This window comes from Triturus cristatus, chromosome 3_1 (genome assembly GCF_964204655.1).
Source record: "Triturus cristatus chromosome 3_1, aTriCri1.1, whole genome shotgun sequence".
In the NCBI taxonomy this organism is placed as follows: Eukaryota; Metazoa; Chordata; class Amphibia; order Caudata; family Salamandridae; genus Triturus; species Triturus cristatus.
In genome coordinates, this window is record NC_140583.1 from 863,414,608 (window position 1) to 863,431,148 (window position 16,541).

At 42.8% G+C, this 16,541-nt stretch overlaps 1 protein-coding gene across 1 annotated transcript in view; it reads left to right on the plus strand.

The window, feature by feature from the left end:
- Window positions 1-16,541, plus strand: part of SLC25A12 (solute carrier family 25 member 12) — a 466,840-nt gene that overhangs the window by 242,263 nt on the left and 208,036 nt on the right. The window contains exons 6-8 of the mRNA XM_085645302.1: window positions 1,340-1,486; window positions 11,682-11,820; window positions 12,144-12,237. Of these exons, the coding sequence (XP_085501428.1) occupies window positions 1,340-1,486; window positions 11,682-11,820; window positions 12,144-12,237 (380 nt within the window). The remainder of the gene's footprint in view (window positions 1-1,339; window positions 1,487-11,681; window positions 11,821-12,143; window positions 12,238-16,541) is intronic.

Here is a 16,541-nt window from a genome sequence, read left to right on the forward strand (position 1 = left end):
CTCCACTGAACTAAATCATTCCATACTCGCAGCCCAACGATACCTCACCCATGTTGTGTGCACCCCACGTGTAACACAGGCCCTGCGGTGAAGCGCCCGCCTCCAATCTTTAAAGGGGCCCCAAAAGCCCATTTAGTTCCAGTTCACAGTTTTTTCTGTAAGATATGCGATACTGGGGGGGGGGGGGGGGGGAGGGGGGGGGGGTGGCTGGCTCATCACATTCTGCAGCGGGGCCTCGTCATATTTCCGTTACGCCACGTGCGTCGCGAGCTGAGCAGCAGGTTTGAAATCACTAAAGGCGATTGAACGGCAGACCCCATGTCCAGATTCCTTTCAACTCGCGTGGCCGCCACGTCGAGAGAACGGTAGGTCGTAAGGTGTCATCAGCAATCCATTTGCCCAGCTACCACACCTTCTGCAGCCGGCTCCCCAAACAGTAGGGACGCCGGTTACAGGCACAGGACAATAAAGCGCGTGCAAGCAGGCAATTCAAAAGCGGGGAACGATGCATAATTATTAAAACCTGTTATTTTTCACCCAGGCACCTTTGAACTAAACATGACTAATGCCTCACCTCTGTCACCAAATGCACATTTTTTCCTTCCTAAATTCCATTAAGCCCACGAGAGTGGAATGCATTTTAGGATCAGGAACACAAACATTTTGTTGGAAATATTCAGGTGTCTCATTAACACAGTGTGTCCAGCAGTTTTGTATTCTGTGGCTTTTCATAGAGCATTCCACGCCAAGCAAGCACCAACCCAACTGCACCTCAGAGAGCAGGGGACAAAGTGAGGGAGGAAGGGCCGCAGCCAAGCCACTGGGAGCACTACTCTCAGCACCCGAGGGAACTGCTGAGAGATGCCAGCAGTGGTTATAGTGCAGCTGTGATGTCCTGATGGCACTGAAACCACTTCTGCGTATACATCCACCGGCCCCCTCTTTCTGATATTGTTGTTAAAGAAACACATGCCAAACAGAATATTATACCATCACTTTCTGCTATGAACATTCTGCAACAAAAGAATACACCACCACATTGTGTGGTGTGGCTGTTGCGCAAACCCATAAGTAGTTGTTCAACTAAAACATCTCAACAGAGGGAGTTCAACCTTGTAAAACCTGGAGATGATAACATGCTTCTTAAAGAATTTTAAGAGCTGTGGTTCAGATACTTTGTGGCGCTACGTTGTTTTGTTGCATTTTAAATTAAGCAATTTAATTAATAATATATTTTGTGGGGAGGGGGGAAGCAGTAAACTGTTTTAGAAGGGAGTTTTTTTTAACGTATTGAAAACATCAATTCAATTGAATATTAATGTATGTTTTTGACTTTTAGGAGCTGCAGCTGGAGCATGCAAGGCAGGCCTTTGCACTTAAAGATAAAGGCAAGAGCGGCATGATAACCGGGCTGGATTTCAACGACATCATGGTCACGATACGCTCGCACATGCTCACTCCATTTGTAGAAGAGAACCTAGTTTCAGTAAGTGCTGAGAAACAGTGAATTATGTTAATTCTGACATTTTCAAGTAGATTTCAATAGCCATTTTCACAAAATAAATACCACGTGACAGCTGCGTGATGTTTGTTTTCAGATTCAATTTTGCAGCGAGCTTTATAAAGATTTTGGTGCAAATGGTATTCTGTACTCATTGGCATGGTTACAGTGGAAGGAAAGTGAAATACCTTAATATACAGTCAACTCATAAGTATTAATATTATGATGGGATATGGAAAAAGGATGTGTGATATGAGTTCAGGATTGCACTCCATTAATACAGTGGCAAGAGTTGCTTACGCAAAGTCTGTGCCAGGTACTTGAGGGCCAATCAGACATGTTGACTTCTTCCACTTAAGGTAAAAATGTACACCGTTGATAGGTGTGGCTTCCATACCACTTCTCCTATATTTTAACTTTTTTGGAATTCTCAAAGAATTCGTTGGTTAGTCAAGGAAATCTACAACAGCTGTAGATTTCTTTAAGTATTCACAAACACAACATTTCTGAATGTTGAAATGTAACTATTTGTAAATAGAACATACATGCAACTGTGTCCATTCAACGCTTGGTTTTATTTCTCGTTAGGGAAATATTTTTTGCATTGAGAAACCTCTTCTCCAACACACCCATGAACTATGGGGTGTACCTTTCACGTTCTCACCCTCATCTCTGCCCTTGAAAGGAGTAGAAGTATGTCCCTTTCCGGGGTAGGAAGCTACAAGCAAATTGTGGCTGAATATCCACAGGCTTACAAGTTTGTTGGTGTTGACCAGCTCTTACAGGTGGACCCGCCAATCAGTTTCCCCAAAAATTTCCTGTAGCCTTGCTTTTAAAAATGTGGAAATCCCTTTCTCAAAATTTCCACGTGGGAAAATCCGTTTACTGAGACTAAAATCCAGTGATTCCAAAACCTGCGATAAACAATAGCAAATAATTAGTTTTATTCAACTAGGTTGTACAATCCTTTAGGAATTCGACTGGAAAGTCCGACAGGACGCAGCAATAGTAGGGCAGGAATTGGAGAGTGGTTTATGGTAAATGATGGTTTGTAATATAACAGAGGGAATGGGAAACCTATTCACATTCAGTAGATCATTTTGAAAATGTTATTCATCAACAATTAACAAACACCATTTTATTAACACTTCAATTTTTACCTTTCATTGCTAAATTGTTTGTGTAATTAATATATAGAGGTGAAGTCAGCAGAACACAAGCCTACATGCTTCTTGCGCATGCACATTTTTAAAATCTGCACATTCTATTTATGTTATAAAACATGTTTTGGTTTTACAATCGAAGACCTAAGCAAGCTGCTATTTGTATTGAGAGACAGCTCTGCAGAATTGGATCATACATATCACAATTATTATGCATGTGTCTCAGCAGGAGGCACTTTAGGATACGCAATATCTGCTCTTAAAAAGAGATGCAATATATTTCAAGTTCTTCTAAACTATGAGTTCCCTCTTGAAGTAACTGCTGCTTTACAAACAGTGTCTGTAACGTAAACATTAATTTGCAAATCAGTGCCTCATGTGAAGAATCACAAATAGCTTGTGGTTGCCACTAGGTTTTCGATATCCAATCATCTGTTCACACAAGGCATGCTCTTAACATTTTTTAAGAGATGGGGATGTTCTTGGATACTTCTCATAATAAACATTTGCCCAGCTAATAAAACCATCCATAACAACTTTACAGCCAATTCAAAGCCAAGGTATTCAACACATTTGAGAATTGTGGGCTGATGTAGCCATTTGGACGGTGTTTGTCGTTACCTTCAATGAGGGATTTATTTTTTCCAACAAATGTCCAGATTAAACTGCACCGGAATGGGATTTAGATCGTTCAACCTGAGACTGGTACCATTTCCGCTGAGCAGCAGTTGTATCTGTTATCTATATATTCTGCGAAGGATTTGCAGCAGTCAATCGGATCAAATGCATGGGTCACGGAGAATGACTGCAAAGATGATGTCAACAACATGTCATCTCGGAAAAGAAGTGTCTTGTATTTCTTTGCTCATATCTTGATATTTATGATCTCAGCAAAATTGCTCAAGTGTATACCTATATTGATTTATTTGAACCAATCGACAACAGCTGCAGAACCAAGGTCATACTGTCGATTTTATCTGAGACATCACAGGCTGTATAATGCAGAATTACACTAGCTAAGTGCAAAGCAAAGTGCCTGTTCTTATAGGTTGCAGGAGTCTAAAATTCATTTATATAACCTGTAAACAGTAAGCGGGGATACACTAAATTGAACTGTCCTGCTTTCTAGCTTTCCAGTGCCTTTAGTGGACATACTCAGACAAAAACATATGAGATGTCCCATTATCTACCTCGGACTAGGTGACCAAACAAAATGTAAGTCCTTCAGAAGAAAGTATATAATAAACCTTTATCCAGTACTTAATTTGTAAAAAACAGAAGTGCCAGGGTCATAGTCAAGAAGCCACTGTAGCTTGCACCACCCATTGCCTTTGGCAGCACTGCCAATGACTGTACCAACACAGTTTCTAATCATAACATTCCTACAAATGTGAAAATTCAGACTATTGCAGGCCCTCAAAGCTATAAGAATGACTTGGGAGGCAGGTGTTAGTCTTTTTTTAAGTTATATTAAATTAATAAACAGTCGTTGTTATCCTCTTCTCTAAATCAGACAAACAGTGCCACCATGTGGCAGACTGTCATAAGTACCAGTGCTGACAAGTAAGTGCCGGTGCTGAGCACCGGAAACCGCTAGCTCAAATGAAGCACTGCCTTTATCGTATGCTTTTATTCTTCCCATTCTCATTCATTCACTTTAGACATCTTGATGTACTTCTCTTAAAATAAACAGCCCAACCTCCTCCATAGTTTCTATGCAAGGAAACTATTAAGGAGGTTGGGCTGTTACAGCTTCATTTCTGATTCCGGATTTGGGCGATGAGAAATAAATCATTATAAGAGGATACCTATAACGTGGAAATTCCTGAGCCAAATATCATATAATAATTCTGAGCCCTGATGAAGAGGGTCCCTCCCTCAAAATGTGTTGGCTGGCCCTACTGTTGAGTTTAACAAATTAATTAAGATTTGTTACATTTGTGGCAAATCACATTGCAATTCTATTAAACATCATACAGCCTCATGCATCAACCCAAAATCCAGTCGGTAAAATACCGATTCGCTAATAGCTCCCGGTATTAAGTTAAAAATACCCAATCCCAATGCATCAACCCAAAAGCAGAAATCGCTATTTAAGGAATCCTTAAATAGCGATTCTTTAAATAGGGATTCCTTAAATACCGATTCCTTAAATAGGGATTCCTTAAATACCGATTCCTTAAATAGGGATTGCATTTAAGGAATCCCAAAGTGAGATTCCTTAAATGCAATGCATCAAAGTAAAAAAATTAGCGATTTCGCTAATAGGGGGAGCAAATTACCATGAAGATGAACTGCATGGTAATTTGCAAAAACTTTGAAAAATGCACTTTTGTGCATTTTTCAAAGTTTCATGTTGCGCACACACATGCCCTGAGAGCATGTGTGTGTGCAACATATGTGCACATATCATTTTCAGGGGTGCTATAGGGTGTCATTTTGACACCCTTGCACCCTTGAAATTGCATGAGCAATTAGCGAGAACCTACTGGTACTCGCTATTTGCTCATGCAATCTCCGATTCATTCCTATGGGCCTGGAGGCCCATAGGAATGATTGGGACGGCATTCCTTAATTGCTACTCGCTATTTGCTAGTAGCAATTAAGGAAAGTTAAGGAATCGCTATTTGAATAGCGATTCCTACATGCATAGCCTTTTGCTATTCCTTATTAGCGAATCCTTATTTTTCGCTAATAAGGAATCGCAAATGCTAATGTTGATGCATATGCCCCATATTTCCTTAGCACCTATCCTACTACATGAATGTTGATTCTGCTCACTTAATGCTAATGTCATCCGGAGATGGTGGAACAAACTAGATACATGAAGAACAGCAAGCAATTATGAATGAATAGAGTACAGTGAGCTTTCAAGAGGGCCTTGAAGTAATGTTTGAGTTCTGTGACTGAGCGGGGGGTGGGAGGGACATCTAGAAACAGCATAAGTAATGACAATGTAAATAAACAAACAGGATTCTGCTGGACTGTGTGCTGCAGAAATAACAAACAGTGAAACGTGTAGGGACAAGACAGGAGAGAAATCCAAATTGAGGCTGGTTAACAATGATCAGGTAAATGCACTTCTATACATTGTAGGAAATTCGTTTTAGTGTCAACTATACTATATCAGTTTATATTGTACAAAAACATATATGCACAAAAACCTCTAGCAGGAGCAATACACATTTGGGCCCAGTTGGGCCCCTACACAGAGCTGTGGGAGGACCAGATTGGCAGCAGTGGACTAAAACCTATGGAGGCCATCCCAACTGTGCCACACCCATGTCTGAGAGGTGCTCAGCTTTTGGAAAGAGCAGTTCACTCAAGAAAAGATGAGGCTTGAAGAGGCAGCGACCCACAATCTGCAGGGGTTGTCCTGGTGATGCCGTGGCTGCAGGAGCGCCTGGCTGTCCAAAAGAAGATGCCTACCGAAGCAACATTATGGCCTGAGGGTGCAGCCGTTACCACAAAGCTCAAACTTGAGCCGGGCATTGGTGCCTGGTGATGACCACCTAGAGGTGAGGCCCCAGGCAGGGGCGTAACACAGGCCCCCGCATCCCCCGCAGTGCGGGGGGGCCCCGAGATGCAGGGGGCCCCCTCAGCACTGTACTCACACCAGAGAGCTCCGTATTAAATATGGAAGGGGGCCCCTCTTTATACCTTGCAGGGGGGCCCCTTCCACTTTTGCTACGCCACTGGCCCCAGGTCAGGATATGACTGCCCCCCTAGGGAGCAGGTTCTGAAGTGAAGCACTGACCACGAGGGAGGAACTGAGCTGTCGTGCTTCCTTCTCTCCCCCACACTCCCGCCATCAACACAGTGCAGAAAAGGTCGAAGATAACAGCCAAAGACCCGTGGGGCTTCAGAGGGAGAACCGAAACCAGAGACCCAAGCAGCCCTGGAGAGATCTTAGACCGGGCATTAGAACACGCTTATTGAGCTGGCAGCAAAGCGACATGAGTGCCTGCAGTGTAACAGAACTTGGTCAGCTGGGTGGAGATTAATCTGCCTCTGGAGTGTGGTGGGGTAGATCAAGACCTCCTGACCAGGGGCCTGGACTTTGCTGTATGCCTTGAAACTTGAGGAGGGAACAGGAGGCCAGCTTGGTGGTAATCCCTCTCTCCCCACCTCATTTCCCTCATGGGCGCTGAGGAGGCGTTTTAGGTGGTCCCTGTACTGTGAAGGTGGTTCTCCTCCCTTTTTGTGTGCGGCCGGTGGGGTTGGAGCCTTGCCCTAATGGTTCTGGGAACCACAAGAGGGGGCCCCACAGTTGCAGATGCTCAGAGCCCCATGATTCAGACAGACCGTGTCGCCCTATCAGGGAAAGATCATAAATTCACCAGGTCAGGCATGGCCTCAGGCCGCCAGATGACCTGCCTCGCAGCAGCTGGTAGTGGAGGCGGGCCCATGGTATACCACAAACCTATTTTACAGGCAATAAAAGAGTCTCTTCCTCATTAGGAAGAAAGATTGATGAATTAAAGCTAGACCCGACTCTGCTTAGACAAGATCTCTGAAACACAGTTGATTGGGTGACTGGCGCGGATGGCAGAATCACAATGGCGGAAAACTCTGTTCACACACTTCAGGCCAAAGTTACCGGGCTGCAGAGGATGGTGTAACAACTAGAAGATCAGTCTGAGAACGAAAAGGGGAGACCAAGACGCAAGAACCTCAGGACCGTCAGGGTCCCAGAGGGTACAATGTGCTCAGCACTGATGCAATTCTTTACTACCTGACTAAAATCACGGTGACAGCGTGGATATGTGCCATTGTCTTATAGTTGAAAGGGCACACAGGATCTTGATAGCGCATCCTGCCCCGGGGGTTCCGCCCAGACCCATAATTGCCTGGGTATTCAACTTGGCTTATGGGGACACAATCGTGCAGACGTCCCATGAGATAAGCAGCCTGAACTGTGACCCAGCGTAAATCATGGTATTTCCTGACTACACATTGCATGACTACAGTGCAACAGCACCGTTTCTCATTTCTTGATGTTAAGTAAAAACTGCAGGCAATGCAAGTCATGTATATATTATTTTTCACAGCTAAGTGGAAAGTTTGACATACAAAGAGAAAACATTATTCTTTGATACACCAGAAAGATCATGGGACTGGGTGGAGGAGAGGCCTGCTCTGAAACGAAGCCAGACATCTGGGGCAAACTACCCTGATAATAAGAAAGAATCTGTGGAATGGAAACCCTCAATTGCTGGGGTAGGAGGAACAGAAAACTGTGTAGTTTTGAGGACTCATCACTCAAGTCTTTAAAGCATTTCCGCTCGCCCTCAGTAGAGGAAAGTGTCCCCGAGGAACTTTGCCCATCCCCGGAGCACTTGTGATAGCGTCACAAGGAAGAGGTTACAGGTCGTGAGATAAGGAGGGAAAGCTGGTCTACTGGCTGACAACCAGAGAGCAGATCATGAGCATAACACTGGCCATACGAGCCCCAGCCGGCTGGGTGGTTGCAGATGCAGCATAGCAAATTTCTTTGCCATATATTACAAAAACCTGTATGCCCAATCCCAGAGCGGGATCCATAAACCACATTAATCATGAATTTACCGATCAGAAGGATGCCTGCATCAGAAGAATTGATCCCAAAGAACCTATAACAATATAATAAATCACTGAAGCCATTGGATACTGACAGTCTGAGACAACACTGGAACCAAGCAGATTTCAGTGGAATTCAATAAGCAATTTCCATCTGTAATGTTCCGCTGCCTGTTATCACTGTTTAACGAGGCCATTCAGGTAGGCAAACAGCCTTGTGACTTCTGTGAAGCTACTATAATTGTGATCCTGGATCCGAGTAGACCCCAATATTTGTTTGTCAAATTGGCCAATCTCCCTGCTCGACCACAATACTAAAATGTTATCAAAAATTATTACTGGCAGGTTGAGTGGGATAATCCATTTGTTGGTACACAAGGACCAAATTGGCTTTAACAGACCTTGCATTAGATGACTACATCTGGAATTGGACAGATGCCAGGGACTTGAAGGAGTTCTGGCACTGGCCATTTTAGATTTAGAAAAGGCAATCAACTGGGAGTTCCTAATTCGGGTGTTAACAAGATGATCTTTGGCCTGTGGTTTGTTGCTTTGTCCGTCAGCTTCCTTCATGTTTGAAAGGAGCACCAGACATGGACGTCCCCTTTCTCCATTTTTCTTTGCCCTGGTGATAGAGTTTCTGGCGGAATGGGTGAGAACTACCCACTACCTGAACCACTACCTGCATTGCGCGTAAAATGGCCAGCAGAGTTCGGGATGCTGGATGACGACCAATTGAGGGAAGTTGTGATGGCCCCATAGGTACTCGCTGCCTTAGCCCACAATAGATCGGTTTTAATTAAATACATGCACAGTATCTACTGTATACCCCAGAAGCTCTGGCAGATGGCATTAGACCTAGCCCACACTGCACCCATTGGACTGATACAACTGCTACATTCTTCCACATGGTATGGGAATTTCCTGTTATCCACATATGTTCATCCTGGGTGGAAAGAACTCTAGTCAATGCTTGAGTAGATATGTCCAGCTTACCCCCAAGATGGCTCTAATGGGATTAGTGGAGGAGCGTGCCCCAATAGGTAACCGCCTGCTCCTCAGGATGGGGTGTGTGCTCGCCAAATAAGAGTGCTCGATGGGGTGCTAGTGTGGCTGCATCCATCAGTGAATAGAGAAATGGAATAGATCAGTCTGCTATCATGGAGAGGGTGGTATATAGGGCTAGGAGGTGCCCCCAGAAACCCGCTGAGTTGTGACAGTCTTGGGAGGATTACTCTCAGACACCAGACGCATAATGCGTCTTCTCATATGCACACTGGCATGGAGTAGGAGAGATGATCTTAAATACGCTGTCTTCTCCAAAGATCATTTAGCATGTCACACGCATTGGATCGAATGATTGCTTAAGCACCTTAACACTCTGCACAAGTATGGTAATGTAAATATCCATGTGATATCAGTGCGGGATGCTCTCTGACTTATAATGGCTATGAAATTGATCGGGGAATATGGGATACGGCTGTGAATGTGATATTGTTAGTTAGTAAAAAAGTGTATAAAAAACAAAAAAGGTAATGTATTGTGGATAAGGTGTTAACTAAAAGTGTAGCATTGGGTGAGACAATGTGATGTTGATGATGATAAAAGCAGTATAGCGCACGCTCCACTACCATTCCAAGCCTGCTCACAAATCCAGCCGGGGCTGTTATCTTTTCATTAGTCACATACATGCAGTTGCCAAATGGTTCAGTTTAATGGATTTATTACATTTCCAGATTATATTGAGGAGGGGAACAATAACAATCATGAGTCAACAATCAATGTGTGAAATCAAAATATAGTAAATAAAGGCAAGCAATTAAATATACACCAGTAAATAATCTATAATTTATAGAACTCTGACTTCTCACTCTAGTAATCCCGTTGTAAATATATCATGTTAAAACTGAAGGATATGTACATTTTGCCCGCTAATGAACATATATTACATCGCTATGAACAGAAACAAGTTAAAAAAAAAGAAATGGGTTAAGAAGAAAGGGAAAGTAAAGAGAGATACAGTAATATACAAAGTTCTAAAATATAAAACTCCATTTTTGTAAAGATAAAAATGACAATATATTATGAATAGTGGCGAATCCTACACTGCAGACCAGCTACTTGTGTGAAGAAACGTGCCCTCTCTGGGGAGATTCCAAGCGACTGGAAGACCTCCTTAGCCAGACCGTACAAAAACATTTTATTGCTGGGTTGATTTAGTAGAGAACCCAGTATATCAAATGAAAAATAATGAAAACGAAAGGCTTGCCTACTGACACATGACAACATTTTAGAAGAGGAAAGTTGAAGATTAAAAAAAATCATCGGCAGAATGTATTTCCCCCATTGACTTCTGTTGAAACAGAGTCCATTTCAGACGGTAGGCAAGTTAAGGAATGTTTTGCTAAAAAAATCTGGAGTCTCCCCCTGAATCGGGTGTATTGGCATGTTTGTACAGGGTTCACTGGAAGATTTCACATTACATCTAGAATCTTTCCCCAGTGCTCCACACTGGAAGGTTTTAAAGTGGACTTTGAATTCTCACATATATTAGGAAGCAGTCCACTTTTGCTTTCTATTGTTGTAGTACTCTCAGAACCTGTGATAAATTTGACTGATTACTATTACAATTGACTGAGCCTTAGAAAATGCACCAAATGCTCTATGACAAGTAACACATTACTTAGAATTTTGACCACGGCAAGGAATGAAATCTCCATTATGCAGTAACAAACGAGGGCATTCTTTTCTGACCAGCAGCTTCCTCTGTGCTGGTTGTCTTGGCTTCCAGTCCAGGAAGGTTAAAGGCCCTCAACTTACTACAAATCCACAGTACTTATCCTCTCTGCTGCCTCCACCTCTGGTGCTACTTACCTCCACCGTCCCGCCCTCGCTCCCCCGAAGACATCTGGAGCCGGAAACTGGCCAGGCCATCAGTCACTGTGGTCACTGAGCTCTCGTGTCAGCAAGGCCAGGCCAGACCCTCAGGAGAAGCGAGGCAGGCCTTCACCTAGCTTTACGAAGCACCATGGCGCAGTGGAAAAATATTATTTAAGGTGCACATCTGCGAAAGTAAACAGATCCACTGTTATTTATTTACCACAGTATTTCTTTTAGCTTCTTTGTCTCTCAGCAAGTCACTCTTTCAGCTTCATATTTAATTGTGTTATACTGAGATCAGCCTCTGCTGTTCATTCATCGCCTGAGATGCAAACATTTTTAAGCATTAACTAACTACAAAAGTCATAGTTGCTAATGTCCTAGTGTTTTAAACTAAAGTATAATTTGTGAATTGTGTGGCTAGAGATAATTGAATTGCAGACGGCTGATGGCGTTTGTTTTGTGTACACACCTGCTTTGTTTTCACCATGTCCAGGTGTCTCTTTGGTCTCACTTTCATGAAGCGACTGTGACTTTGAGGCGTGAGGTCGCACTAACACTGTGCTTTTCTTTTCTAGGCTGCCGGTGGCAACATTTCCCATCAGGTTAGCTTCTCGTACTTTAATGCCTTTAACTCCTTGCTGAATAACATGGAGCTAGTTCGAAAAGTATACAGCACTCTAGCAGGCTCAAGAAAGGATGTAGAGGTTACTAAAGGTGATCTTTATTTTACTACTTTTTCCCTTCATCTCTGAGCGTATTTTTGAAACAAGAGCTTTACTAACGCGGGCTTCTCTTTTCTCTAATTGCTGTGGTATCATTCATTAACCTTGGTACGTTGACATCGAGAGCTTCGGTGGAATTTGCAATGCTTTACTCTAAAAGGCAGGCCTCTGGTGCGAGGAAGCATGCTGGGTGTGTGTGTTTGCTTCTACAATGTTTGATTGCCCTTTGGAGTGAGTTCTATCACAATATTGAAGATGTCCTTGGAGGTTACAGCCAGTTCACAGCTGCATTGCTCTCTTTTTACCTTATAACAGAGGAGTTCGCCCACTCTGCAAACAAATTTGGACAAATCACGCCATTGGAAATCGACATCCTCTTCCAGCTTGCAGATTTGTTCAGCGCCACAGGGTAACTATTTTCATAAACTTTTTAGATGGCCCTGAACCTGTAAGGTGAATCTTGATTGTTGATCCACATGTTGCAAAACACCTGTATGGGAGCTATGCATGTGTGTGAATGGTCCTGGCCTTGCACCTTTCAGTGTCTGCATTTAATTTGTGTAAAAAGTAATGTATATGGATCAGCGCTGTAAGTGGAACTGGGTCTTCAAACGGACATTGAATCAGGGCCCTTTTTCATGTCCTTGATCTGCTGGAGGAAAAAAGTGGTACCTCTCTGTAACATACTAAAGTTGCAGTGCAACCCCGCTGAAAGTTCTCATTTGTTACACAGGGATGGAGTGACATGGCGCTGGGTGCACAAGTAGCCTTTAAAATCTTATATCCCAAAAGTCTCCTCAATAACACGCCCATGGGTGGGTGGATCGGAGACCCTTTATCAGGCTGAACCACAAAAAGTCACTAAGTTAACCTGTGCTTAACCCTCTGGTTTTTTGGCACAAAAGCAGTCAGGCTTAAGTTAGAGGCAATGTGTAAAGTATGTATGCTGCACTCAGAGTAATAAAGTAAAAACACAACAGAGCAAAAATTTCATACCAATTTAGAACAATCAAGTAAAACATAATACATTATTTGGCAGCAAAACGACAAAAATCCAATCAGTAGAACTGGAGATATGCAATTCTGAAAGTTTCAGGTAAGTATAGCGCCTCAAAGCACCACTCAGGACTGGTTGTTCGAGACCGGGTGAAAGCCACAAGTTCAGGCTGACTGCAATGGAGCACATGGCCAAATATAGGGACCAGGTTAGTCCCTCTGAAAAAGTCACCCTAAAGTCAAGCGTGAAGAGTTCCGTTCGCGGTGTAGGAGGTCATGAGGAGCAGGGAGAGCATTGCGGATGGTCGTCAATGTAGCGGGAAGAGTAGGCTGGGCATCACAAAGTGTTGTCGCTGTAGCATGAAGATCTGGTCGGGCATTGTGGATGGTTGTTGGTGGAGATTCGCATTCGTGGTCACCCAAGGCTGTGGATGCTGTAGCACGAAGTACAGATCTTGCCTTGCTAGTGGTAGCTGTAACGCAAATGGTCCGGTTCACCAGAACTGTCGGGAATTTCCTCTTTGCCCTGTTCCTAGTCTTTCTGGGGTCACAATAAACTAGTGAAAAGTCCTTTGTGTGTGAGCTTGTCCAGTGCCTTCGAAGTGCAAGTGTGGTAGGTCAGAGCTCCACCCCCTGCAATCAGCCAGGATGGCCTATCCTACTGACACCCAGACCCTCGAGTGTAATGCTGTCTGAGAGGAATACACAATGGCCAACTACACCTAGTCATATGATGCAGGAACAGGCTGCAGGCACCAAATGGTTAGGACAAAAACATAATTTCTAAAAGTGGCATTTTCAGAATTGTGTCTTAAAATCTGACTTTACCATAACAGAGGGTTTTAAATTACAATTTCTCAGACACCACACATGACCTTCCTACCTGCCCTCAATGAAAAGTTACCACTTAATATATGAAATAAGGTAACCAAATGTTATCCTATGGGAGAGGTTGGCCTAACAATAGTGAAACATGAATTTAGGAGTTTTTCTCTACCAGGACATGTAAAATCTAAAATTGAATGTCTAACTTTTTAAATACATGCACGCTGCCCCATGGGCTGTTTAGGTACTACCCTAGGGGTAACATGTATTAAAAAGGAAGATTTAGGTCTTGCAAAAGGTTTATTTTGCCTGGTCAAATAGCAGTGTAAAACTGCACAAACAGTCTGCAATGACAGGCATGGTACATGTTTTAAAGGCTACGTAAGTGGGTGGCACCATCAGTGCTGCAGGCCCACTAGTAGCATTTAATTTACCCACCCTGGGTACCTATAATACCACTTTACCAGGGTCTTACAAGTAAATTAAATATGCCAATTGAGTGTAAGCCAATTTGACCCTATTTAAAGGAGAGAACATACACACTTTAGGACTGCTTAGCCGTGCTGAAGTGCACAGAGTCCTACAGGCCAACACAAATGGGTTCAGAAAACAGGAGGGTTAAGTCAAAAGGTTTGGGGGTGACCCTGAGGAGAGGGTCAGGTTGAACACAAATATATAAAGTTGTTGCCATGAAGGAAATCAACAATTGGCCAATAGAGATTTATGGGCAAAATCAAGACTATTTTAAGTCCCAATGAGCAGCAAAATCATCAGCAAGAAATCAGACAACATCCCTAGTAGCATCGGAAAGGTCTCATGGCTCACTCCCGAATTCAAAGGTTTATATAGGAAATCTTCTGATGGAGCAGAATGAAAACTGCAGATTCATCATGGTCAATACTAAGAAAACAATTTCAGCAAATTAGAACATTGAAAATTAGAGCAACATACTGCCTTACTACCTAAGCACCCTCCCATTACATGAATATTGATTGAGCCCCCTCTATGCTATTGCCATCCAGAGATGGCAGAACTAACTAGTTACAAAACAACACTTAGCTGATGGCAGAACTAACTAGTTACAAAACAACACTTGGCTGTTGCAAATGAATGCAATACATCGAGCAGGCGGAAGAAATCTTGAAGGTTGAAGGCTTATTGAGCCCATGCTATAGAGAGTTCTTTGAGAACAGCGTCATACAGAAATATACAAGCATGACTTGCCTGAATATGTGCAGCAAAAATAATAAACAGTGAATGTGCAGGTTGTTACATCAATTTTGATCAAGATGGTGTTGATTTCTAGCTGAGGCCTAGTTCACAAAAGCCAAGAAAAGGCACTTTAACAGGACATAGCAAAATTGTTTCAAAGGCAAATACATTATATAAGCGCACACATATAAATCTGAATGTATATCTATATTACCCTCATTGTTAATAATACACAAATAATATAAATGCACAAAAACTTCTACAGTGGCTACTATTATTTTTAGTTGGTGTCCCAGAGCCTGTCACGAGCCATGCTAAGGCTAGTGTTTCAGGCATTCCTTCTGGGCTGTGTCTCAGGGGCTATGTTAGCACTCTGAGCATCACCCCCAGATTGTGCCATGATTGCTCTGGCATTGGCCAACCCAGCAGATGTATTCTCCCATGGTAAAGCCTCTTAGGCAGTCAGGAGATGCATGGTGATTCACGAGACACATACACCTTAGGTGTCATCTGCAGGTGTGGTGCCATCCTGCCATTTTACAATATTGGCGCTCCACTAGGTCTGTGCTTTTCATAATGATAAAAGTTTGTGTTAAGAATAGATTTAAGAGTATGTATCGTGAGGATGGCAGAGAAATTGATTTTGGTGTAGTACTTCTAATTCCTGCACTCTTCAGTCATTTAAAAAAATAAGCAGAGCTACCATGAGGTTTGCTCATCGTTGTTAAAGGCACCGAAGACGGCCCACTATTTGTATTACAGTGGGTGCTGGGAAGCCCCAGGGATACTGTCATTTTCTTCTTAAAGGGATTGAAGTTTATTTTTTTTTATAGGAAAGAGAGCAGGCTCTTTGACTGGCCTCATCACCCCAGAGTGGAGAGGTGGGGTGGCATTGGGTAGCATCAGATAATGGTAGCCACTGTTTCAAAGAGTGAGGCATGCAGCTATGTGGTTTGACCACCTAGAGTGTTATCCTATTGGTTGGTGCTAGTGAGGTATACTACAAAAGCAGCCTTTCTTCAAAGGAAATGCAGCTTTCTTCTTGGGCAGTGCAAAGCACTTGGGTAGTCATGCTCTCTCAATAATTGATTGCCAGACAATGTACTATCTGTAGTCAAAGGATTCTCCAAACCAGCAGGGGAAGGTGTGCAAAAAAAAAAAATGGGCATAACAAGGGCTTTGCCATGGTGACACAATGGCAGCAGGATGGTATGTTGTTTTAACAAATTACACAGTTTCTCCTCCATCTAGAGCAGCAGCATCCTTTTTATTCATGTTAGTAAGATTAAGTTAACGCTCTCTCTCTAGCTGGCATCAAAAGAAAACTTTCCTCCATGATCCGAAGTGTCTATACAGTTAAGTGGAAACACCTCTGCTTCTAAGTGTTGACATCATATTACCTCTCAGCAGTTTTTGCTTCTTTGATAATTTCAAAGTCTTAAACTGTTCTAAACACATTTGCTCGCAAATTAGTAGTCTTTTCACTATCTGTGAGCATCTTTTGTCATTTTAAAACACTTTCTCACCCTGTCAGAGCCATAAATTCTACCTTTTGATCATGTTTAGACTTATTTTATGGTGGTAATGCTGCTTTAAATTCCAAGCATACGTTTGTGGGAGGCCTTTATAATTATTATTTCTTTTTTTTGCGTAAGGGGATCTAAAAACAATTCAATGTCT